At 32.2% G+C, this 25032-nt stretch overlaps 2 protein-coding genes across 5 annotated transcripts; one reads left to right on the top strand and one right to left on the bottom strand.

Moving 5' to 3' along the window:
• Nucleotides 1-755: 755 nt before the first annotated feature.
• On the bottom strand, nucleotides 756-4652 carry LOC118033612 (pentatricopeptide repeat-containing protein At4g33170). Of its 3 annotated transcripts, XR_004684888.2 has the most exons (3): nucleotides 2574-4651; nucleotides 2149-2226; nucleotides 756-2083 (listed from the first exon to the last, which is right to left on the bottom strand). XR_004684888.2 is itself a non-coding variant. In XM_035038651.2 (2 exons), exon 1 carries the CDS (start codon nucleotides 4353-4355, stop codon nucleotides 2604-2606), a length of 1752 nt encoding a protein of 583 aa, XP_034894542.1. In that variant the 5' UTR covers nucleotides 4356-4651; the 3' UTR covers nucleotides 756-2226; nucleotides 2574-2603. The 3 variants fall into 3 exon arrangements, 1 of the variants encoding a protein (XP_034894542.1); XR_012170098.1 differs by having other exon boundaries at nucleotides 2149-4652; XM_035038651.2 differs by having other exon boundaries at nucleotides 756-2226.
• A 12098-nt stretch (nucleotides 4653-16750) lies between these two features.
• Nucleotides 16751-24490, top strand: LOC118033613 (subtilisin-like protease SBT2.5). 2 transcript variants are annotated; one of them, XM_035038652.2, is made up of 12 exons: nucleotides 16751-16975; nucleotides 17100-17211; nucleotides 17607-17819; nucleotides 18602-18746; nucleotides 18860-19254; nucleotides 19630-19725; nucleotides 19821-19893; nucleotides 20418-20703; nucleotides 21985-22310; nucleotides 22483-22750; nucleotides 23185-23466; nucleotides 23873-24490. In XM_035038652.2, exons 3-12 carry the CDS (start codon nucleotides 17644-17646, stop codon nucleotides 24277-24279), a joined length of 2454 nt encoding a protein of 817 aa, XP_034894543.1. In that variant the 5' UTR covers nucleotides 16751-16975; nucleotides 17100-17211; nucleotides 17607-17643; the 3' UTR covers nucleotides 24280-24490. The 2 variants fall into 2 exon arrangements, with proteins under 2 accessions (XP_034894543.1, XP_034894544.1); XM_035038653.2 differs by having other exon boundaries at nucleotides 17125-17211.
• The last annotated feature ends 542 nt before the right edge of the window (nucleotides 24491-25032 follow it).

Here is a 25032-nt window from a genome sequence, read left to right on the forward strand (position 1 = left end):
CGGCCACTCAAGCATGCGAGTCATGTACACAACCCTCTAGGATATGGTTCTCGGTCGATTCCTGCCCACCATACATACCATTGCTGGATGACCAGCTAGCACTGCTGATCTAGAGATGTTGGCTGTTTAGGATCTGGTCTTTTTTTTTTTTTTGTCATATTTTGTGATCTGTAAATGAAATCGCACGACATAGTGGCCACTGGCCATTGATTCAAGACCATAATTTTTTTGAGGTGAAGGGATCACCTTGGTCCATGGACGACCACTCTTCAGCAACTCTAGATCTTCATTCACCTGAAATGATTCAGTACCCTGATCAGAACTCTGGAGAGACAAACGGAGAAGGAGAGAGCCATGGCAAACTTGGCCACATTACAGTCACAGTGGAAGGCTAGTGTTATCTGTCAGGGGAGAACGTTTTCCGTGGGAAAATTGATTGCTGGTTTTTTAGTACTTGGTCATCGCATGGTCAAATCCTTAACTCTAAAGAACTTGAGTTTAAAAAGACTATATTCTAAGATGAGGCTAGAACAGCCTTCATCTTTGATCAATTTAATTTCTATCATGATGATACAATTTTCTTACCTCGTCAACTAGAAACTACGAACTGTCTAATTAGATCATCAATCCAAATGATGAGATGGAAAAGAAAAAATGAATTCAATCAATCTCATCTCCTTCGTGAAGAGAAGGGGAAGGAAATATTTGAATTCCAAGCAAGACTTTCAAGACAAGTCCCCAACATCTGAGACCTATTAAGAACAAAATCCTTGCAGCAATTTATTGACTTTACGATCAATCAAGAAAAATCTATACGTGCTGAACTTCTTTTCCTAATATCCTTATCCACTGATTTTTGTACGCAACAATTTTCTTCATCATCCTATCACGCCAACTACACATTCAGCAACTCTCTGCCAAATAGAACAACTCGTCGCCATCAAACGCCAAACCTACATTTTCCGGCAGTTTGGTTGTCACTTTCCAAGGGTTTAACATTTCAACAAGCATTAGCTCATGTGAGATGCCCCCAACCTTCCTTCCTCAGGAATAAAATAACATCAACTCGATGAGCACAAGTCAGATTAAACACTGATTCGAGAAGCAAGATAACTTAGCTGCAGCCTGTTTTGTTTTTGCCTTTGCTTAAGCTTCAAAACATTCACCTTTCATCGGTTTAATGGCATTTTTTACCCTTAACTATTGGGTTTATGGCAAACTGAGGCATGTACTATCAATTTGATTAATTTTGTCCTTAAACTAACATAATTTAAACAAATATTGTCTCTCTGTTTGATTTAACTGGTGTCAGTGACCAAAAACCCTTTTTAAAAAGGATTGATTTTTTGGCATTTTGAGCTGAAGATTTTCATAAATGTTAAAAAAAAATAATAATAATCTAATTTCAAACATTTTGTAGGTTAAGAAGAATTTTCTAATTTTCTTAACATTAAATATTAACAAAATTGCAAAAAAAAAAAAGAAGAAGAAGAAGATAACTTGGAACATCCATAATTTTGTTGGGGACTCTAAAAAAATCATATAATTTTTTTTTAGTATGATTCTCAAAATATTTACATGGTTGAATACATTACCTAACCAATCTAACCAAGCTTAAAATAAGCAAACTTTGAGGACCACATACACAAAAATTTTAAAAACCATACTAAAATTACCAATATAAATTAATAAAACCTCCTTAGGGCTCCCAAAAAAAATTGAGATAATTCCCGCATAATTTCTATTTTCACAATTTATTGAAATTTTATTGTTTAGGAAATAAATAAATAAATACTTTCTGACTTCAAAATTTTTTGAATTTATTAGTTATAGTGGATTGAACTTTTATGAGCACATAATAAAAATTTCAGCTCGAAATACCAAAAAATGAACTCCTTTTAAAGCAGGTTTTAGTTAATGATAACAGTTAAATCAAACAAGCGAATAATGTGATAGATTTAAGGACAAAATTGATCAAATTGATAATATAGACCTTAGTTTGCCACAATATCAATAGTTCAGGGACAAAAAAATGCCATTAAACCCCTTCTCATCACCATAAGCCACATTGACCGCATTGAGGCTGGATCAAGCAATCAATTCTATCAATGAAAGTCAGAAAACGTCAAATGCATAAAATTAGCTTACACGAGGTTCTTCATCTGCTAAGGAAGCTATGCAGTTGCATGTCACATTGTCGTTGTCATCCTTCAAATCCAATTCAACCTACAAAATTGAACAGATCCACACCAATGGAAAAACAGACTTTACAGAAAACGAAGCTATGTATCTAAATAAACCTATGACATTCCTTGCAATGATTGAGTGAAATAAAATTTCTTGCATTGATGGAGTGAAATAAAATTCTAGCATTTTGAGGCGAACTACTTTAAAAGACATGAAATGAGTCACAACTTTATCATGGCAGCAAATTTGAGTTCCTCAGTATCCTCCCTAAAGCTACAAAGTTTTATATCCACATTAAGTCATTAGCAGCTCAATCGATGGACTTATAATTTGAGCTTGAATAAAAATGCAGTGTAACTCAGAATTGATTCCTACGTTAAACATACCTTTCAAAGGACCGAGTTAAATGACTGAAACTAAACTTCAATTGCTGCCCACCTTAAAGTTTTGAGCATGTCCATAATCTCTTCAATCCTTGAATGAGAAAAATCCACTACAGTAAACTTTTCAAAAGTCCCGTTCACTTCAATCAGACTATGGCCAGGCTCCTTCTTCAATCCACTGCCCTTCAACAGCTTCCAGGCCTCTGCAACACCATCCCACATTTCATCTGAAGCATACAAGTTTGATAACAAAACATAGGGTGATGTAGTCACTGGCTGAAGTTTCAGAAGTTGTCTAGCAAAACATTTCCCAGTGTCAACATCTCCATGCAACCGACATGCAGACAGCAAGCTACCTAAAACAACAGTATCATGCCCAAAAGGAAATTTCTTCATGTACTCTTTTGCCTCGTTTAATCTCCCAGCTCGTCCCAATAAATCAATGAGACAAGAAAAATGCTCAATTTCAGGGGGAATCCCATAAGTTTCTTCCATAGAATTGAAATAGACTAGCCCCTCATCCACCAGCCCTGCATGATTGGAAGCTGTTAGAAGTCCAACAAAAGTTACAGAATCTGGCTTTACTCCCATTGTCTTCATCTTAGCAAAAAGTTCAAATGCCTTCCCTCCAAATCCATGATTTCCAAATCCAGCAATCATGGTATTCCACGAAACAAGATTTTGATGCTCCATCTTGCTGAATATATAATAAGCCTTTGCGATGCAACCACATTTAGCATACATGTTTATAAGGGCGTTATCAGCACCCACATCTTGATACAACCTTGTCCTGATTAAATGACCATGAATCTGCTTTCCATTGCACAATGTCGCAAGACCAGAACAGGCGGCAAGAGCACTAGCAAAAGTAAATTCATCGGGCCTCACGCGACATTCATTTAACATCTCTTTAAAAGCTTCCAAAGCTTTCTCATGATCATTACAATGAGAACAAGAGCTTATAAAAGTATTCCATGAAATGAAATCTTTCTCTTCGATTGATCTAAAAGCTTTCTCTGCTTCTTCTAACAAATTCAACTTTGAGTACATTGTGATTATCAAATTACCGATAAAAGCAGTAGAGTTAAGTTTAAGCTTTATAGTTTGACAATGCAAAAGTTCCCCTCTTTTCAAATCATCACGACTATTACAAGTCCCCAACAGCCCAACAAAAGTAAACCTATCAGGAAAAAAACCATCTTGATACATCATTCTAAGCACTTCAAAACCCTTGTCAGGCTGTTGATTCTCAACAAACCCAGTAATCAAAGCATTATAAGCAACAGGATTAAGCTCTAATGCCTCATTATAAGCCAACAATGCATCACTGCACTTACCACACTTCATATACATTGTAATAAGTGCATTAGAAACAAAAGAAACGGAATCAAGCCCAAATTTCAATGCTTGACCATGAATTTGCTTTCCTTGAACTAGTCCCTTTAAACTAGCACAAGCACTAACAACACTGGCATATACGTACTCATTAGGCACAATATTCAATTTTGAAAACAACCCAAGTGCCAAAATGGGCTCTCCAATCTGTTCATAACCAGAAATCATAGCTGACCAAGAAACAAGATTCCTTTCAGACATTTCATCGAACACCTGGCGTGCTTCCCTTAGTTTGCGACATTTTGCATACAAGTTGAGGATGTGGTTGGAGACAATAACATCAGACCTTGTTGCTGTTTTTATAGCTATTGCGTGAAGCGGGAGACCTTGTCTTATAGCCTTGGTCTTTGAACATTGGTGTATTAAGGATCCAACGAGTTCTGGGACCATCACTTGATTGCAAGGGAGAGCAGTCTGAGCTGCCACCGAGAGATAAGGTGACTGTTCAATTTCATGGGCTGGTTTGGTTTCAATGTTGGGTCTCCAATAAATTTATAGGATCATGTTTCATTAAGCATGTTCTATTTTGTTTGGTGGCCCAGTAGGGTTTGTGGTTTTAAAACAAAAGACCCAATGAAATTGCTGTTGATTGTAGAAGAAGTTGATACAGTGGGTATCCATGTTTTTTTCCTATGGAGGTTTGCATTCATTCACCTTATCTGAATGAAGGCTGATGATATTGAGAGATTTTCTTCAAGAATAGGGATTATTTTTTATTATGGTTAGAATGTTAAATGTTAAGTCGTTGTTTTGGGGTGCTGTACAGGTTGTGTTTTGAATGTTTTTATTTAAAAATTAATTAAAAAATTAAAATTTTAATTTTCCACATTACAATATGAAAATAATCCAAAAAAATATATAAAAAAATTAATTTAAAATTAAAAAAATCAAAAGTTTTTAGAAACATGGTTGGACCGCAATGCCAAATATCTCTGAGGAATTATATTTAAAACACAAAATTATTATTATTATTATTATTGAAATATTAGTTTTTTAAGTATTTGTATATAATTATCTTACCTTATCTTTTGTTCATGTTCTGAAAGAATAAGAGTAACAATGGTTGGAGTTAAAATTATTAATATATTAAATTTGGCAATGAATAATCCACTTGCATCGCTTGAGACTCTTTACTTACTTCTTTATGTTAATGACACGATCATCACTAGCAATAATTATTCTTTGGTTCACACCTTTATTATTCTCTGCGAAGAATTTGGGTGATCTTTATTATTTTCTCCGCATTGAAGTTCAAATTAATGAGAAGGGTTTGTTTCTCTGTTAATTAAAATATGCTTTTGATCTCTTGCAACATGCTTTCATGATTGATGCCAAGCTCATTTGTACACTTTTTATCGTTGATCAACATCTATCAGGCGAAGAAAAGTTGTTCTCTGGCTCTACTCTGTTTTGTTTTTTAACTGGTGTTCTTCAATACTTGATTATCACCGGGCCTCATATGTCTTTCAGTGTAAATTCCATTTGTCAGTTCATGTATGCTTCTATTGAGGAGCATCATTTTCTTGCTCTTAAGCAAATTATGCGTTATGAACTTTTTGCCTATTATGATGCGAATTGGGCTAGAAGTCATTATACTTTTGTTCTTTCCCATATGAAGCTTGCTAACTCGCTAACCAAAGGCATCACCACACCTTAGTTTTTTTTTTTTTTTTTTAGTTTTTCAAAGCAAGCTCAGCGTTGTCTCTTTAGCCACGCTCACCTTGTAGGGGATGATAAGAGAGAATCAAATGTATCTCCATATATAATAGCTACTGCATTCAAGTTTCTATTACCATATATAATATCTGGTCGTGTAGATGGAGGAATATCTTGAGTAAACTGTATTTGATTTTGTGTTGTTGTATAAGATTACACGATTGTCATTGTGATGTGTATAAAAGGAAGTTATAGGTTAGCGCGATAATTGCTGGCTAGCTTTTGACGAAAATCCCAAGTCAAAGCATCCTAAGAAAAAAAAAACATTCTTACCCACCTTCATCGTAAAACCCAGGTTGGGTTGATCAAATGGACGAAAACAAGCAGGCCCCAAATTCAATGTTTGTGATTATGATTATGATTCATCAAATCCCAAAAGATAAAAAAGGCAGATAAAAAGATGGGATTACTGAGGATGATTTGGTTTGTAATCAATAGAATAAAAAAAGATAAATAAAGTCAAACCTTTTGTCTCCTTGAAGACTACTTTTGTTCCCCTTTTTAACAGAAAACCTTGTGAAGGTCATTTTCACCCATTCATCCACGGATCTCCTATTTGCATACACGTACTTGAGAAAAAGGTCATCTTCATCCCATGGCATTGCTCATAGCATCGGCCCTCTCTCGTCGAGCTCCATCACAAGGGCAATTCACAGATTATTAGCGATATCTTCAACTTAAACGCAGTAAAAACCCTTCATTTACGTATAGATACCATGAGGGTAGTACTGATGCTTCTACCAACAGTAGTTTGGAACAGTCTCTCTCTCTCTCTCTCTCTCTCTCTCTCTCTCTCTCTCTCTCTCTACATATATATATATATATATATATATAGATAGATAGATGGGATTGCCATCCGAATTCCGAGTAAGAACACAGGCTCCAGTTTGCCGGAATGTCGTAACATCTGTCCATCTCTTCAACCCCACTTGATGATTATAGCCATTTGAATTCTAAGCATCCATGATAAGCAGTGTGTTGTTTTTCTTAGCTACACATGCACCTCACATCACCGAGCTAGGAAAAGGTGGTTTTTTTTTTTGGGTGAATGAATGTTTAAAGTAAAACGCATATTAATACTGTTGTTTTACTGTGAACAAAAATTTGACAGAAAAGAAAAGGAAAAAGAAAAGAGAAATGTGAATTGCTGTGTTCATGTTAGTGTTTCATCAATTCAATCCATGTGGCATCAAAATAATTATTATCACAAGTGGATGAAGAAATATGTACATTAGGTGAGCAAATAATTTTCATCATAGAATAAGAATGTAGTACTCATGTTAATTATAAAGGAGGAACTTTAACTTGGGAAATTCAACTTATGTGTTTCCTCTTAACATTATTATAAATATTTTGTTTTAATGTGTAGTTTAAAAAATTAATCTGAGGAGTTAATAGATAGATAATTTATAAAAATATATAAATTATTAAAAAGAAGAATCAAATTTAATTTAATTGCAACTTAAATCATTTAATTGAACTTGGTATTTAAGATTTAAGGATTTTTATATTAAAAAAAAAGGTTAAAAAAAGGTGGATAATCTAGGTTTTAGATCATGGGAATTATAGGCATTTGAGATTCTTATATATGATATTTTTTTAAAATAATTTTTTATGTAAAAATATATAAAAATATTTTTTTTAGAATTCTTATATATTTTTGATACAACAAACCAAAATTAACTTGATATTTTTTAAAACCAACATTAAAATTGAAAAAGCAATCTCGTGCAACTCGAAGCCATTAAAGGAGAGAAGAGTCGTGTCATGTCATGAAACTTATTGGATGTGATGTGCCCAATAGGAAGCATACATTTCATAAAATGGGATCATCGATTTCTTTTCTTTTTTATGTTTGGAATCATTCAAATCACATGCGGTGTGCAAGCATCACGAAAAACTTTGGTGGGGCCAACCCTCACATGTGCTGCCATTGTTGCAAAGCTCCAAGACTCCATTATCCAAAGACACAGACCCCTAACCACCATGTCAAACAAATGGGAAGCAACAAGTAAAAAGAACATCACCAATTTCTTTACTTTCTCATCCTCCCGTATTTTTCAATATTATTTTTTACTTCACATGCTCTTCCATGCGTGAAGAATCGACAATATTGAATTAAAAATTAATTTTGCGGGGGTGACATTATGAATCATATTCAAAGGACAAGGAACAAAAAAAAATAGAGCCCAGTATTGTTCAAAAGGCTAGGGAAACTTCAATTCAGAGTCCGTTTGACAACGCGTTCGCGTTCGCGTTTCTTCAAAAACACATGAAATGGCTGTTTGATTACAAATGGTGAAACAATAAAAACACATGAGTCCCGCCATTTATATGTGGCAGGACCACGACTTTTGAGAAGCAGTAAATTACTGCTTTTTTATGAGAGTTTCAGGCACACTGCAGTGAATTGCACTGTTCACGTGAATAGTGCAATTCATTGCACTGTTCACGTGAATATTGCAATTCATTGCACTATTCACATGCACTTTTTTTTTCCTTTCAATGTATTAATTTTTTTAATAGTTTTTTATTTTAAAAAAAACTAGTTTTGAACAATATTTTTTTTCTTGAAAAACTAGTATAAAGTAAATTAAATTCACTCGCACTGCAATATCAATTTTTATACTTGATAATATTTTATCTGATTTTATTACACGTTCACAAAATTATAAAAAAATGTAGTTTTTTATCGGCTGAATTTTGTATGTAATGAAATTATAAATAATTTAATGGAATAATAAAAAATATTTTATATCAAGTATTATTTATTTCATGATGTAATAGGAATAGTTAATTCTATAATATTTAAATTTAAAACTATCAATGTTAGTGTATATATTTTAAAATTATTTTATAACTTCAATTTCAAAAGCATTTTTAACCAAAACACATTAAACTACTTTTTCTTCAACCTCAATTTCAACCACAGTTTTAACCAAACACCTATTTTTTCAAACAAACCCCAACTAAAAATACTTTTTATAAAACAACTTTTTTCAAACCACAACCAAAACAGCTACCGCAATACCAAACACGCTCTCAGTCTTTGAAGTTTTATTTTATGTATTTCTTTGTTCAATGAAGTTTTGAGATTTTATATTTCATTTCTAACTTCATTTTTTTATATTTCAATCTCTAATTATTGAGAGAGAGACGATAGAAAAAGTTGTTGAAAAATAGAAGAGGAGAAAAAAATAAATCGGTTGAACATATTTATTCATAAAAAGAAAAACAATCTTAGTGTCAATGGTTTGTTCGTGAAAATGAAAATGAAAGGCTTTATGGTGATATTGACGTTACATTATAATCAATTATATATTAACCTAATATGGAGAATGGAAAAAAAAATGTTTGTTGATATATATTCAATAAGAACAAAATATCTATTTTGCTATTTTTTACATAATTTTCTCATTATTATTATTCTTAAATTTATTTATCTAAGTGTATAGAGATGGTCAATTTATGATTTTTTTTATTAAAACTTTCTTTTATGAATATCCTAATAAGTTTTTTAAGCAACATTTCTAGTTAAGAAAAAACATTCTTGTGAAAAAAAAATACATGAATAAAAAAAAGAGTTTTTAATTAAAAATATATATTTTTTCTATTTAATTACACAAAAAATATGCTATTCTTTGCTTTTTTTTTACAATCAACTAAAAACGCTATATTGGAAAAGCAAGTAAAAGTTAATTACAAGAGAGAAATATGTTATTCTTTGCTCTTTTTACAATCAACTAAAAAGGATGCTTCACTCAATAATAATATGTGAAAGAAAAACTTAATTGGAATATACATGAAAGGGTAGTCGAATCAGAATCGTTGCTATGAGGATAAGAAGAAAACACGAAGCTTTGGCTACAACTGAGAACGACACTACACTCATGACGTTCTCCTTATCTTTATTTTTAGCTTCCGTTTGTTTTTTAAGTATTTTTTGTGATTATAGTTTTAAAAAATAAATTTTTAAAAAAATATGATTAATTAAATTTAGATATATATTTGGTAAAAATTATGGTTGATATTTATGTACAGCAAAAAATATGTATAATTGTTTGTTTGGGAGTGTAGTTGCGGTTATTTTTTAAAATACTTTTTATGTTGAAATACATCAAAATATATTTTTTATTTAAAAAAAATATTTTTACGAATTAGTGCATCGAAAACGATCAAAAACATAAAAAAAATTAATTTTTAATAAAAATAATAATTTTTTTGGAAACGCGAGTTGACCCGTATTTCCAAATGTTTTAGATTGTTTGGTATGGTTGCGGTTGCTTTTCAAATAGCTTTTCGTACCAAAATGCATGTCAATGATGTTTTTTTATTTTTTAAAAATTATTTTTGACATCAGCACATCAAAATGATTTGAAAACACTAAAAATATATTAATTTAAAGTTAATAAAAAAATAAAAAAATTTCAATTTTTTTCAAAAACGCTTTTAAACGCAGAAATAAACAGGTCTACCTGTGGTTGAACCACAATAATCAATGGGTCCCATGTAGAAAAACTGTGTTTTATATGTTAATTAAACAAAAAAAAATTATGTTTTGTTCGGAACGCACAACCTGCTACATAAACAAATACCCTATAAGAAATAACCTTATATGACATCATTTTCTCCTTCTTTTCTTTGTATTTGTTTTTAATTAATCTGCTATCTTTAATTCTTTTTGACTGATGATGACATTTCAACTTTTTAACCTCATATTCTGTATGTTTTTATATATGTATATTAAAGGCATTCCTTCCTTCACCGTTGTCTACAATATCTCTCCGTGATCTCTCTTTTGATCTTTCTGCAACATTTTAACCATATTCTATAAGTCATCCAGCGGCAAAGAATGTTGTAAAGTCAGAAAATTTGACTAATTTGATTCCAATTCCCCTTGTTCCTTGGCCTACGTAATTGTTAAGTTATGTTCAAAAATCATGTACTATAATTTTTGGTGTTAAGCTAGATGATTTGTTAAGATGGTGTTAGATGATGCTGTTGAATTGTGGTTTTGAAAAAAATTATTTTTTTAATGTATTTTTTTATTGTTTTGATATACTGATATTAAAAATAAATTTTAAAAATAAAAAATATATATTATTTTAATATATTTTTTTAAAAAAATAATATCTATCATTATCTTAAACACTGTCTAAGATAAATTATACGTATTTGTTTTTTCAAATGAAATATATTCTGCCACATTTATCAACATAGTATTAACCCATTGATTTGGGAATTGTCTTGTTTCAATGAGTGTCCCTTTCGCCTGAAAAACAACCAGTTTTTTTTTAAAGAATTTAAAACCTTAAAAAAAAACTATAAATAGCACTTTACTTTTTATGGTATGATGTGTTTCTCTATTTAAAAAATATCTACGTTCTACTCATGTGAGTGGAGAAAAAAAATTAAAAGCGAGTTTGAGACCAGCTCGACTACCTTTTAGTCCCTAGGTATGATAATGGAGTAAAGATTGACTTAAGCATAATACTTGCATAATGCAACATTAGGTAGACTATCAAGATTTTTGCCCTATTTTAATAATTTTTTATGCTTTTTGGGTTAATCATTCAAATTTAGGGTTGTTTCTTTTTGCGGTTGAAACTATATCATGATTTCTTGAATTTTTATTGCTCAAAAATAGTTTTTTTTTTAAAAAATTTTTAGATTATTTTGATATGCTAATATCAAAAAAAAAAAAATTTTATAACAATATTTTCATGCATTTTCTAAAGAAAAATACTTTAAAAAATAACCACTATTATTTTTTTTATTATTAAAATAGGTGTCCGAGTCAATTTACATGTACCTCAATTAATTTTATGGATCCTGAAGTTAACACTATGTAAGTCTCCAGTGGCCTTAAAATTTATAAGGATTTGAAACTGATGACCTCTAAAAAAACAAATTCAAAACCTAACAAGCTAGTCCGATTACAACTATTATATTATTAAACACTAACAAAGTGGGAAGTCCCACTCTAAAAGTGATGGTCCATGCCTTAGCAAAGGATACTCCGATTAATTATTAAATCTATGCTAATTTAATATCAAAATCATCTTCATCATCATTATTCAATTCTAAAAGTCTTGAGCTTTCGGTTGCGTGCGCCAATCAAGGCAACCAATCAAGCCTTTGTTCATTTTATTTTTATTCTAAGGCCGACTTTTCTATGTGCACCGAATCAAGATTTTATTTCTAATTTAGTTGATGGTTATAAACGATCTTGCTAAAAGAAATAGTAATTAGCAAAGAAAAAATCTTTCAGTAGAATTACTTATGAACACATAATTCGTTTATTTATCTTATTTGCTCGTGCATAAAAGAAAGGTTATTAAAAGAAAATGAAAATATCTGTCGTCTGGAGCGGCCAGCCTTTACCTGGTTGAGGGACTTACTGGCCAGGTGCTTCCACTGATGTGATCTTTATGGGGTCTTAGGCTCTTAGCTTTCTTTCTTTCGTCCACTGTGCCAAAAAAAAATAATAAAGAAGAAAACGACATTGTTCAACCAAGATTATCACTATTAAAAGATGAATTCTGAACTCATTTCACTAAAAAAAAAAAAAAAATGAAAATTGAACTGTAAATTCGAAATCTACTAATTATTATAGATTACCAAACCCTTGGTTGCTCAGAAAATTCAAGTATCAGTATTTATCTATATATAATCAATTTCTTATTATTTTAAATTACATAGTATTTTGTTAGCGGAAATGTTCCACCGCAGATTTTTTTTTAATGTTATACTCAATTCTTGGTTCGTGCTATGTTGGAGGCCGGATCATTTTTTTCTATCTTTAAAAGAAATATAAAGACATTGCTAATATGTTTTTTGGCAAAAAAAAAAACAAATATTGAACCTAAAATTTTGATGTATACTCAACAAAATGTTTTTCAAATATTGAGATAGTGACATATTATATGACATGTTTTTTTTTTTTAAAAAAATATTAAAACGACAATTTATTGGATTGATCCATGTTAAAAGTGGTCAACATATAAAACCCACAACCAGGATCAAGAGACCATGATAATCTCAAAAAAGTAAATTGAAACAAATTAGAAAGTCCAATTCTAAACATTCATATGTTGAAGGGCGAAAGTAAAAAAATATTTAATTTTTAAAAAATAAAAAAAAAAGACTTGAAAACATAAGTAAAGACGTCAAACCTGCGATTAGAGTCATGAGAATAGAATTACGTCATATAAGTAAAAAAAATATAAAGTTTATTTCTTAACCAGCCCATTAGATTTTGCCCCCTGTTTTCCACTTTTGCTTCTTTTTTAAAGAAAATTTTTTGCCATTAGATTGTTTTTATTTAACCCCCCATGATTTTTTGTTGTTTTTTATTCAATCCTTTTAAAAACGAGTTGATTGGCTTTTGAACTCGATAATTTGTTTTGTTTTGTTTGATATGAGGCTTTTGAAATGTTGAAGAAAAAAATAATGGCAATCCATTAATGCTTGATTAGGCACAATAGAATTCAATGTTATGAATTTTAAATAATTGAATTTTAGGCATTGAATCAGAAACCAAAACAAGTATCATGTATCTTTTCTACTAAATTAGGTACTAGATTGAATAAACATGAGAAAAATAATTGGCAGGTGTCAACCTAGAAAGGTCACAATAGAATTCTATGTTATGAATTTAAAATAATTGAATTTTAGGCATCAAATCTGAAACCAAAACAAACAGCAGGTATCTTTTCTACTAAATTAGGTACTAGATTGAACAAACATGAGAAAAATAATTGGCATGTATCAGCCTAGAAAGGGCACAGGATGGCGTGCGTGGCAATCACCAAGCTTTGGATGTAGCCTTTCGTGGTACCAATAAGATCATTTTTCTTACCCGGTAAAGTGCAAAGACAAAGGCCTTCCGGTATGGCTTTGACAACCCTTTCTGCTTTTCTTTTTTTCCTCTTTATTTTCTATCTCTTCTTCTCGGTTTATACACCAAACACTTCGTTGTATTTTTTATGTCAAATGTGATCCCAATTTCTTTATTGTTATTTTTAACATCAATTGTAATTCGATTTCTCAAAATTGATACTCGGTAAATCATGAAATGATGCTTAAAATCATAAATAAATTAGACAATACGAGATGGAAGAAATATTTAAAAAATGATAGAAATGTAACATCGAAGGAAATCAACAATGTTTTTTTTTTTTTGTCACTTGACTTGTTTTTTCTTTTCTTTTCAAATTTGATCGTTTCATATTAAATTAATTTAGAATTGTGTTTGATGTTTTGTTTTGGTTGATTTTAAGTGTGATTCTCGCTATTTTTTTATAAAAAAGTTTAGATGTTGACTTAATGCTCGGTAGACAAAATAATATTTAATTTTATTGATTCAATTAAAATACAATTTTAGAAATCTAATTTCAAACTCAAACAAATATTCAGTTTTTTTTTTTAAAAAAGAAACAACATATGTATCTCAGCTTTTTAACTTGATTTTTGGTTGGAATAAACAAATTTATTGTTATTTATTAACAAATGTAGTTTTTGATTTATTTTATTAAATGTACCTATAAACATTTCAATTTGCATTTATATTTTTTCTTGAAGGTAAAAAAATAAAAAATAATTTGGAGACCATTAGCATTAAAGAGATATGTTTCATCTCTTAATTCTTTTATTTCGAAGCATAAAACTAACATTTTAATAATTTTATCTTTTTAATACATTATATTAATGATCGAAATAGGAGATAAGCTTACCAATCCAATATTTTTAAAAAAGGTGTATGGTTAAGAACGAGGGAGCAATAAAAACTAAGAGTGCCTTTTTTTATTTCTGAGGTAGTTTTTGTGATTGTAATTTTAAAAAAATAAGTTTTAAAAAAGTGTAGTTAAGTGTGAATTAGTTAGATTTATATATATATTTCGTAAAAATTATGGTTAAGATTTATGTGCAGCAAAAAAAATATAAAATATTTGTTAGTTATGTGGTTGCAGTTGGCTTTCAAAATGTTTTTTACTTGGAAATGCATCAAAATAATTTTTTTTTATTTTTAAAAAATTATTTTTAATATCAGTGCATCAAAATGATCTGAAAACAAAAAAAAATTAATTTAAAATAAAAAAATTAATTTTTTTTCAAAAGCTCTTTTGAAATACAAAAACAAATAAAGTTTTACGAAACTTAATTATAAAAACATGTAAAAATTGCTTCTTAAACTATTTTTTAAATTTAATTTTTTGTTAGATCTTATAATAAAAAATACAGTTTGATGTGTTGTCAAATAACTTTAATGTGTTTTTTGAACCGCAAATGCAAAAGCTGCAATTACAAAGGTAGCCTACAAGAAATGAACGAAAGGGCAAAACGGAGATATAAGAAATGGTGTCACTGTTTTGCCGTTGACGGGAATTAAATGGTTGCACACAGATTTTGGCACGTGGTGTTTGGAGACTGGTGACCAACAAATCCTTCGGGTTTTCCGATTACTTTCTCAGGTGCTGTTCTGTCATAATCGTAAAGATTCAAGGCTATTCTTGTCACTTCGCTATAAACTACCCGTGACAGCGCACGCCCCCAATCCTCTCTCTCCTCTCTCCATCCCTAACCCAGAGAGAGCGAGAGAGAGAAGAAAACCATTAAAAAGGGGTATAGCATTTATGGATTGATAATGAAATATATGATTTTAAGATTTCACATAAAATTCAATAAAAATAGTAAGCGGATAATTTATTTATTTATTTTTAAATCCAAGTACCAGTAAATTTTAGGAAAAATATTTTAGATTAATGTTATTATCCAATTTTTATCATCTTTTCACAGAATAATTAAACAGGCATGCTTGTGTTACATATATGTGTGCAATTAAAGATTATATGATTTTCCTTTAGCCATAAAATCAATGATTATTATTTTTAGAAACATAATATAATCACATGAAATTTTGAGAAATGTTCGCCAAACCTCGACATAATATTTTCCTTTTCTTTTATTTTTTCCTCTAATTTATAGTAAAATATTACCTTTTTGTTCCTGAATATTTTTGAAATACCAAGACTAAGTGATTGTTTAATAATATGATATGGGGTGTTTTTTAATTAAAAAAATATAAAAAAATATATTTCTTGGATTTTTTTTAATTTTTTTAACATAAAAAAATAATTATATATATATATATATATTTTTTTTTTTTTTTTAAAAATGAAAATAGAAGCTAAAACGAGTCTTAAATTAAGTGTTTTGTAATCAGGAAAGTATCGCTCACCACCTAATTCTTCTGCCATCCAGAATTCTTTTCCCAATCAAGTTTTAAATAAATGATACTCACATCCGAATCAAAATATCTCCACAAGAGTTTTTTCCTTTTTCTTTTCAAACTCTCCATAAAATCTAATCTGACTCCAAGATGATTTTATATCAATACCAAACAAATAATAAACATATAATAAAATTAAAGTTATTAAATTTAAACATATATAAATTCAAGTCATAGATTGAATGGGTTACCTTAAGATAACTCAATCAATTTAAAATAACATCATTTTCAAAATTTTGTTTTTTTTAAAAATAATATGACATTTTTTTTTTAAATTAAATTGCATTTTGACTGGATCACTCAAATTATAAGCCAATTTATTAAGTTAAATAAATTTAACAAAATTAATTTGTACTTGATTTAATTTATATTATTTAAAATGTAGCCTAGCCAAGTTATATATTCTTTGGTAACTAAATTAGCCCAACAAGAATATTTAATAATATTGACTAATGTATGTTTGATATTATGATTCATAGTATTTTTTTTATTTAAAAATATATTAAAATAATTTTTAAAATTTTTGATATTAAATATCAAAACTATAAAAAAATATTAATTTTAATTTTTTTAAATAAATTATATTTTTAAAACACATAAAAAAATAAAAGCTAAACTCCCAAACATTCACTAAAACACTTGATTAAAATGAATTGCTGTGATGCAGTATCAATTAAATATAATAGTAAGTGTACAAGGAGTCCATCATCTTCGGTCGCTGTCTGTAAATCACAGTGATCTCTCTATGATTAATAATTAAATTAACAATATATAAAAACCCTAACTACCTCATACTCTCCCTCACTGAGTCCCCCTCCTCCCTCCTCTCTGCTTCCCTCCTCTTTGCTTCTCCCAGGCACCATCTTTCCATCCTTTTATCCTTCCTTTGCTAAATAATGCAAATGCAAATGAAAATGGCAATGACCATGTTCATCAGCATCTAAACCCGCATTTGCTTTTGCTGTCTTAATGTGAACAAGTTATTTATTTATTCCTCTTCTTTGTAAGTAAAATATCAACTTTTTTTTGTGTTATTTTATTTGATGAGATCTTTCTTTACTACCAAAAAATGTAGATTCTTTGCTTGTTTAGGTTCTTGATAGATAGATTTGACTTTGTTGCTGCAGATTCAGTTGCTTTTTTTTTTTTTAGGTTTGGAGTGTTGAGTAATGTAAGTAAATAGAGCGACAGCTAGCTGCTGCTGTACTTTGATCAGAACAGCTTCTTTCTCTCCATTTGGTAAGTGATATTAATTAATGTTTAGTTTGGTGATTGATTTTCAAGCTTGGAAGTATCTACTTGTGGTAATCGAGTAAAACAGCTTGTCTTATTTAGAAGTGCTTGTGTAAGTAATCTGATCGATTATAGAAAGTGTTTTTCTTTTCTTTTAAGGGGTTTTTGTTTTTTTTTCTTTCTTCAAGTGGTTGAGATTTGGTTTGTTTCTAATTAACTATTTAATTAATTAATGAAATGTTTTGACGAGGAAAATTTGTCATACTTCTGAGTATTATTTTATTTTCTTCTGTCAAAAAAATATAAAAGAGAAATTGGGTTGTCATGATTTTTAAGATTTCGAGTGTTATTAGTGTTACAATATGGAGTTGACTAGTTTTTTATTGTGTTGGATGGAGCAGGTACTGTGGGAGAAATAGAAGTTGGCAGGCAGTGAAAATGAGGGTGGTGGAGTTTTGGCGTACAGTGTTTGTCTTATTTGCTTTGTTGATAAATGGGAAAGCAGAGGTGTATATTGTGACCATGGAGGGAGAGCCTGTCATAAGTTATACAGGAGGTATCCCTGGTTTTGAAGCCACTGCTGTGGAATCTGATGAGAAGCTTGACGCCACCAGGTAGGTGCTTCCAAGTTGCAAGTTTCTTTGCTTTTGTGTACCTGTAGCGTTGTTATACTAATTTTCAATGCTGGGAAACGTGCTATATAGTCGAAACATCCTAGTGAAATTACTCTCTGGAATTTTAATTTACTGGTTGTTTTTTGAATAATTGCAATGTGTTTGCTGTGGCCGTGTACTTCATGCTCACAGTTTGATATGGATCATAAAGGTTGATAAGTCATACCTCTTCACCAGTTGTAGGCCATTAATAATATCTTGGAAAGAAAGTCGGAATAGAAATGCGCTGTGTGTTTCCTGTCCCATGTTTACGTTCTGTTTGCATCTCATTTTCAAATCATTGACTTTGTCTTTATGGTCCGATTTTGGTAGACTATAATTGCGCTGGGATTTTAGTGTAAATCCTATTTGAATTGCTTCCCAGTAGAATTAAACGACCATTGGTTGTGAAAAGATTCAAACATGTGCATGCATCTAGTCATCCCGTCAAGCATTTAACCCTTGACTTTGAACAGTTTATTTGCAGCTAGTAGCTCATCTGATATGAGGATGTTCTCACCAGCCTTGGTGTCTATCATGATTCAATTGGTGGTTCATGTACCTTATTCAGTCAAATCTAATTAGGTTCCTTGTTGTTCTGCACTGTCTGATGTGTTACCTTGGACTGTGATATTTTGTTTTGATAAAAGATCTTCACACCATGATTGATAAAGGAATAAATGGAATTGGTTGAAACTGTTTCACTTGACTTATTCACTCTCTATCTTTGGGCCATTTTTCAGTCAATTGGTCACGTCCTATGCCCAGCACCTTGAACAGAAACATGATATGCTTCTTGATTCATTGTTTGACCGTGGGACCTACAAGAAACTCTACAGCTATAAGCATCTTATAAATGGCTTTGCGGTTCATACTTCTCCTGAACAGGTGAAACTATGAATTACTCTCTCTGTACATTTGTCTCTATGATATTCTTAAAAGGATGATATATTATTTTCTTTCTATTTTTGTATCCTTACATTGTTCCCATATATTAGTAGGCAGAAACCCTGAGGCGTGCCCCTGATGTGAAATCTGTGGAGAGAGATTGGAAGGTGAGGAGACTTACAACACACACCCCACAGTTTCTGGGGCTTCCAACCGGAGTTTGGCCAACAGGGGGTGGCTTCGACAAGGCTGGAGAAGACATTATAATAGGATTTGTAGACTCAGGAATTTTTCCACGCCATCCAAGTTTTGGATCTCCCAGCAGTGACCCATATGGGCCTCTTCCAAAGTACCGAGGAAAGTGTGAAGTTGATCCTGATACCAAGAGAGAATTCTGTAATGGAAAGATCATTGGAGCCCAGCATTTTGCTGAAGCTGCAATTGCAGCTGGGGCATTTAATCCTTCCATTGATTTTGCTTCTCCCATGGATGGAGATGGGCATGGAAGGTTAGAGCCTATGCCATCTTTATTTGCAATTTCCATATAAAAACTGTGATGCAATATAATCCTTTAATTATTTTTTTTCTGACTGGAATTTTAACCTGTTACGATTGCTTGCATGGCAAGAAGCTCAATTAATGGTTTCACAAAGTGAAAAAATCTTTTATGCTTGCATGCTGTGTGGGTTAGCACATACTAATGAAGAAACTTTCAGTTGGCTTGCAATACATATTAGAGAATGCTATAAATTTGATGGAAGGGTGCACATGAAAGAAAAAAAAAAAACTATTTTCATTTGGACCTGGAGAACAGGAAACATATATGGTAAAAAAATTTAAATCTAATACTATTTCCTTGGTTTTTTCTGTAACTTGATTCCAGTCACACAGCAGCTATTGCAGCTGGAAATAATGGTATTCCTGTGAGAATTCATGGCCATGAATTTGGGAAAGCAAGTGGGATGGCTCCTCGTGCTAGGTGAGCAGAATAACAACTTCAATTAGTCATATTCCCTTCGAAATTTTAATATCATGTCCTTCTCTGACATGGCAAGTGATCTTATTTGTGACCAGGATTGCTGTGTACAAGGCACTCTATAGGCTTTTTGGAGGCTTTATTGCAGATGTGGTAGCTGCTATTGATCAGGTGTGCTCTCATTTGGTTGCTAACCACCCATAACAGATTTGAGGATACTGTTCATAACTTGTTGCTCTTCTTGTTGTCTTATAACCTCAAGTCTTGCACCGGAATATTGCTTGTAATCTTATCCTTGTTACAGTATAATCAACACCTTCAGGGTGCTGAGATCTGATGGACTTTTTTTGTGGCCATATATATCCTCCCATCTCAATGACAAGCGAGCAACAATGTGTGGTTTAAATATCTATGAGTGCTTGGTAGCCATTTACAAACAAATGGCCTCCCTCTTCTTGATTTTTGTCACTAGAAAAATCTTCTTGGTGTATCTCCCTGTTAAATCGAGTTAAAAAAATGTAACACACCTACCTTGCATTTGAAATTCTATGTTGAAATGGAAAAAAAAGATATTATTTTCTCGGTCTACTATCAACATGCTATTAGAAAGGATACCAATTTCCCAACAGTGCTACATCTCTTGATGGTTATCTCTTTATTGAACAACTTTAATGTGCAAAAACTCTTGTGAATAGGCTGTTCATGATGGAGTGGATATACTCAGCCTCTCAGTGGGTCCAAATAGCCCTCCAGCAACCACCAAGACAACATATTTGAACCCTTTTGATATTACACTTCTTGGAGCTGTGAAAGCAGGTGTATTTGTTGCACAGGCAGCTGGAAATGGTGGTCCTTTTCCAAAAACTCTGGTTTCTTATAGCCCTTGGATAACATCTGTGGCTGCTGCAATTGATGACCGGAGATACAAGAACCATCTGTACCTAGGAAATGGCAAAATTTTACCTGGAATTGGTTTGTCACGTAAGTTTTACTGACTCAAGCTTTTCGTTCTAACTTGATAGCCTTTGAGAAGAGATGCTGCATAATGTGGGGGTACTGTTGAGACAAAATGTCAATACAAAAACTAAATGTGGAACTATAAATTGTCCCAACCTATTCTTTTCATATTGCATTTTTTATGGAAGATTGAAAACAATAGTAATTTTGTCCTTTGTTATAGTGGATCATGTGCTAGTTTCATGTTTTTGTTTTTTTTTTCCTTCTCTAGCTGCCTTTTCCATTTGTTTTTAGCTTTATGTTTCCTTGATATACTGACATTCTTCAGCCTATGGTTGAAATCTTCTATAGCTCCATGTAAGAATCAAATGGCACCCTCTTTTCTAGTGAAATCAAGTGTGAAAATGAATTGCTGGAAAGGTTTATCGTGATTGACCAAAGACAATTCACCATAGAAATGATTTCTTTTATCATTTTAATAGCAAGTTTGGAGTAATTTCCTTTACTGGTTTTTCTTTTCTTTTCATATATGAACTTAGGCAGCCTCAATGAGGGATGGACATTCATGTGGTGTTGGATGATTAAATTATGTTTCGTTAACTCTTTTTTTATGTCCTCCCTTCAAGCTAAAATCTTTCTTTAATTTTTGCTTTTCTGATTTGTTATCTTTTCAAATTGTTAAAACCTGTTTCGAAAGTTGTCTCAAATGATTCTTGTTTGTCACTAAGCTTATCCAGCTTTTGTTGAAAATTTATTTTGTATAGCTTCTTTGGCAGAGCATCATTGTAAAAGTAGCTCCCTGACCCAACTCCTAGAGGTGCATGCTGGGGATATTTAAGTAGCCAGTCATCTTTGGATGTACCTAGTGAGTAAACAATAGTTCATGGCTTTATCTACTGCTATACAAGCTAAAATTTAGTTCAAGGAAAATTCATTGAGAAGTCTAAAAGCAACTGGAAATCTTCTGAAGTTTCTGCGTTGTCATATTCTAGCCTCGAGGAATGAGTGGATTTCATGACCAACTTTAGAGACATGCTGTTGATGAACTAAATTTAAATATTCCTCAATCTAACAATTTACTAACATAAGAGGGTATTGTGAACATGTGCTCTAATATAGTCCAACAATTTACCATCACAATTTCTTGAACTTGTTTATTTCAATTAGTAATTAATCTCATGGTCTGGTTCTTCAATTTATAGTTATTGCTTTAGGCATGCTGTAGCTAGTAATTGCGCAGCAGCTGATAATTATCCGCCAGTATCTGGATTCGAAATCTGAAATAGGTCCAATGGATTTCTGCAGCTTCTACACATCCAAATCAAACATACACCTTGGTTGCTGCAAACGATGTATTGCTGGATTCTTCGGTGATGAAGTACAGTCCTTCAGACTGCCAAAGACCGGAAGTATTGAACAAGAACTTGGTAGAGGGGAACGTTCTTATCTGCGGTTATTCCTTTAATTTTGTTGTTGGTACTGCATCCATCAAGAAAGTCTCAGAAACAGCCAAGAGTCTAGGTGCAATTGGATTTGTTCTTGCCGTGGAAAATGTTTCTCCTGGAACGAAGTTTGATCCTGTCCCTGTTGGTATTCCTGGAATTCTAATCACGGATGTTACCAAATCAATGGTATCTTCCTTCTCATTTATCATTAGTCCACACTTTCTATGTCATAAGTTTTTGATTTTTGTTTTGCCTGTCTTGTTATTCTCTTATATCTTCGTGGTCTTGGATCCCCCCCAAATCACAGAGTTTGTTAGTTGTGTTAAATTATGACAATAATGGGAGTTGTCAACTGTAGGATCTTATAGACTATTACAACACCTCTACACCAAGAGATTGGACTGGCCGAGTGAAGAGCTTCAAAGGTACAGGAAGCATTGGGAATGGCTTGATGCCTATTCTCTATAAATCAGCACCACAAGTGGCATTATTCTCTGCTAGAGGGCCCAACATAAAAGACTTCAGCTTCCAAGATGCTGATCTTCTCAAACCAGATATCTTGGCTCCTGGATCTCTCATTTGGGCTGCTTGGTCTCCTAACGGAACAGATGAACCAAATTATGTTGGTAAGTGAGTTAATGGATCAAATTCAATATCTCTTTAAGGCATTAATCTTTGGTTTCACATCACATTTGTTCTGTCTAGAAGTGCAACCAATTCAAGAAACTTTGCATAACTTTTTGGGGGTGGGGAGGTGTTTGGGGAGTTTAGTATCTCTTGACTCCAATTTCATCTGAGACTTGGGTCACTTTGAAAGGAGGATTATAAGCTCTTGCAATATTTTATTTATCATAGTGTGAAAGCAAGTGGGAGAAATTGTTTTATTTCTCATTGTGTGAAAGGAAGTAGGAGAAATGGTGTGTGCAATTAACAAAAAAAATATTATTTTCATCGTGAAAACTTAAAAGAGATCAAAGAGCACTTAGAGGAGAAAGAAGAGATACTGTTGTCCTCTTTGAAATAGATATCTGCATCCTAAGCATCTATTGACTTTGAGCAGGAGAAGGATTTGCCATGATATCCGGAACCAGCATGGCAGCACCACATATAGCAGGGATAGCTGCTCTTGTAAAGCAGAAGCACCCACATTGGAGTCCTGCTGCCATCAAATCAGCATTATTGACAACATCAACAAAATTGGACAGAGCAGGAAGGCCTCTTCAAGCACAGCAATACTCTGAAACTGAAGCCATGAAGCTGGTCACAGCAACACCCTTTGATTATGGGAGTGGTCATGTTAACCCAAGGTCTGCTCTGGATCCTGGACTCATTTTTGATGCAGGTATGATCCTCGCTGCCTTTTTTTCTTGGTGTGGTTGATTGCATGCAAGTTATTGCTAATTCAGTTCACAACATGGAGTCCTTTAAAGTGAGCTGGTGAATTAACTTTGAATGTTCTTGGCTACTTTCCAAGTGAGTTTTGGAACAAATACCTGGTAATTAGCAAGCAAATAAAGCTATAATTTTGAATCCTAGCAGACTGAACCCAAATCATTTTCCCATGCTTTGTAAGAGTTGTAAAATGATGGCATACACAATGATGGTTTCAAACTCAGAGCTGAAGCTAGCTAGGCTTACGAGTTTCTACCAGTATTTATTAGTCTTTGGTAGTTCAATTTGGTGCATAGTTGACCAAAACCTCAAATGACTTCCTGACCTTTTTTTTGGGACTTGTGTTAACATTGTAGGTTACGAGGATTACTTGGGTTTCTTGTGCACCACTCCTGGCATTGATGCCCATGAGATACGGAACTACACAAATGCACCCTGCAACTACACTATGGGTCACCCATCAAATCTCAACACCCCATCAATCACTATCTCCCATCTCGTGAAAACACAAACAGTGAGTCGCACAGTCACAAATGTCGCGGAGGAAGAAACCTATGTGATCACAGCCAGAATGCAACCAGCTGTTGCCATTGAAGCTAACCCTCCAGCGATGACCCTGAGACCTGGTGCATCACGGAAGTTCACGGTGAGTCTCACTGTTCGATCAGTAACTGGAACATACAGTTTTGGTGAAATTTTGATGAAAGGCAGCCGAGGGCATCAAGTAAGGATCCCAGTAGTAGCCATGGGATATTGGCGATAGAAGGAGTTGGTTTGTCGTCTAAATTAAGGTTGACGGTTACAAAATATTCTTTGTAACATGTGGTAATAAGATATAAGGCTAGGTATATTTGTTCGAAATATATATGCTGTAAAGATAACCAGTGCATGCATGGAAGATACTCCTAGTTTCTTCCATTTATAATTTTTGCTAATTTGTTTAGTAATTTAATAAAATGCTTACGATTTCTGTATTAGGGTTTACTTTTCATCCATCTATGCACCCGGATTCCATACTCCTAGGGATTTTGACAAAAAAAACTTATCAAGTTAGTTGCTTTCCTTTTGCTTTATAAGCAACAACTAGGGTGCTGGTGGTAGTGGTGACCCGGTCTGCTTTCAGCTATCAAGCTGAAAATGTCATCTAGCAGTAATTTTTATTTTTTCTAATGTAATGCTATTTCAATATAATATTTTTGTTATCTCGTTTGACTTGTAGAATTGTTTAAGCATTTTTAAAATTGAATTTTGGCAATTATAATAATAGATTACCTGGAAGAGAACCAAATTGGAGAAGTTTCTAATTGTGTCAGTAAAAAATATAAGGAATAATCATTTTTTTTCTTTTGTTAAACATGTAATTTTCCTTGCATAAAGTCTTAAAAATAATAGCATAACTAGATAATTATTTAAATTTATTTAAATTCTTTTTTTGAAAAAACCTAAATTAAAGAATAAGTAATGAGTACAAAGCAACGAGAACAAAAAAATAAAGGCCAAGCGAAACATGAAAACT

Source organism: Populus alba, chromosome 6, assembly GCF_005239225.2.
Source record: "Populus alba chromosome 6, ASM523922v2, whole genome shotgun sequence".
Taxonomy (NCBI): domain Eukaryota; kingdom Viridiplantae; phylum Streptophyta; class Magnoliopsida; order Malpighiales; family Salicaceae; genus Populus; species Populus alba.

Coding starts and splice junctions, on each gene's coding strand:
- LOC118033612 (XM_035038651.2), bottom strand. CDS start 4,355: ATGGTCCCAGAACTCGTTGGATCCTTAATACACCAATGTTCAAAGACC.
- LOC118033613 (XM_035038652.2), top strand. CDS start 17,644: ATGAGGGTGGTGGAGTTTTGGCGTACAGTGTTTGTCTTATTTGCTTTG. Junction 17,820..18,601: donor GAGAAGCTTGACGCCACCAG/GTAGGTGCTTCC, acceptor GCCATTTTTCAG/TCAATTGGTCACGTCCTATG. Junction 19,894..20,417: donor TGGTAGCTGCTATTGATCAG/GTGTGCTCTCAT, acceptor TCTTGTGAATAG/GCTGTTCATGATGGAGTGGA.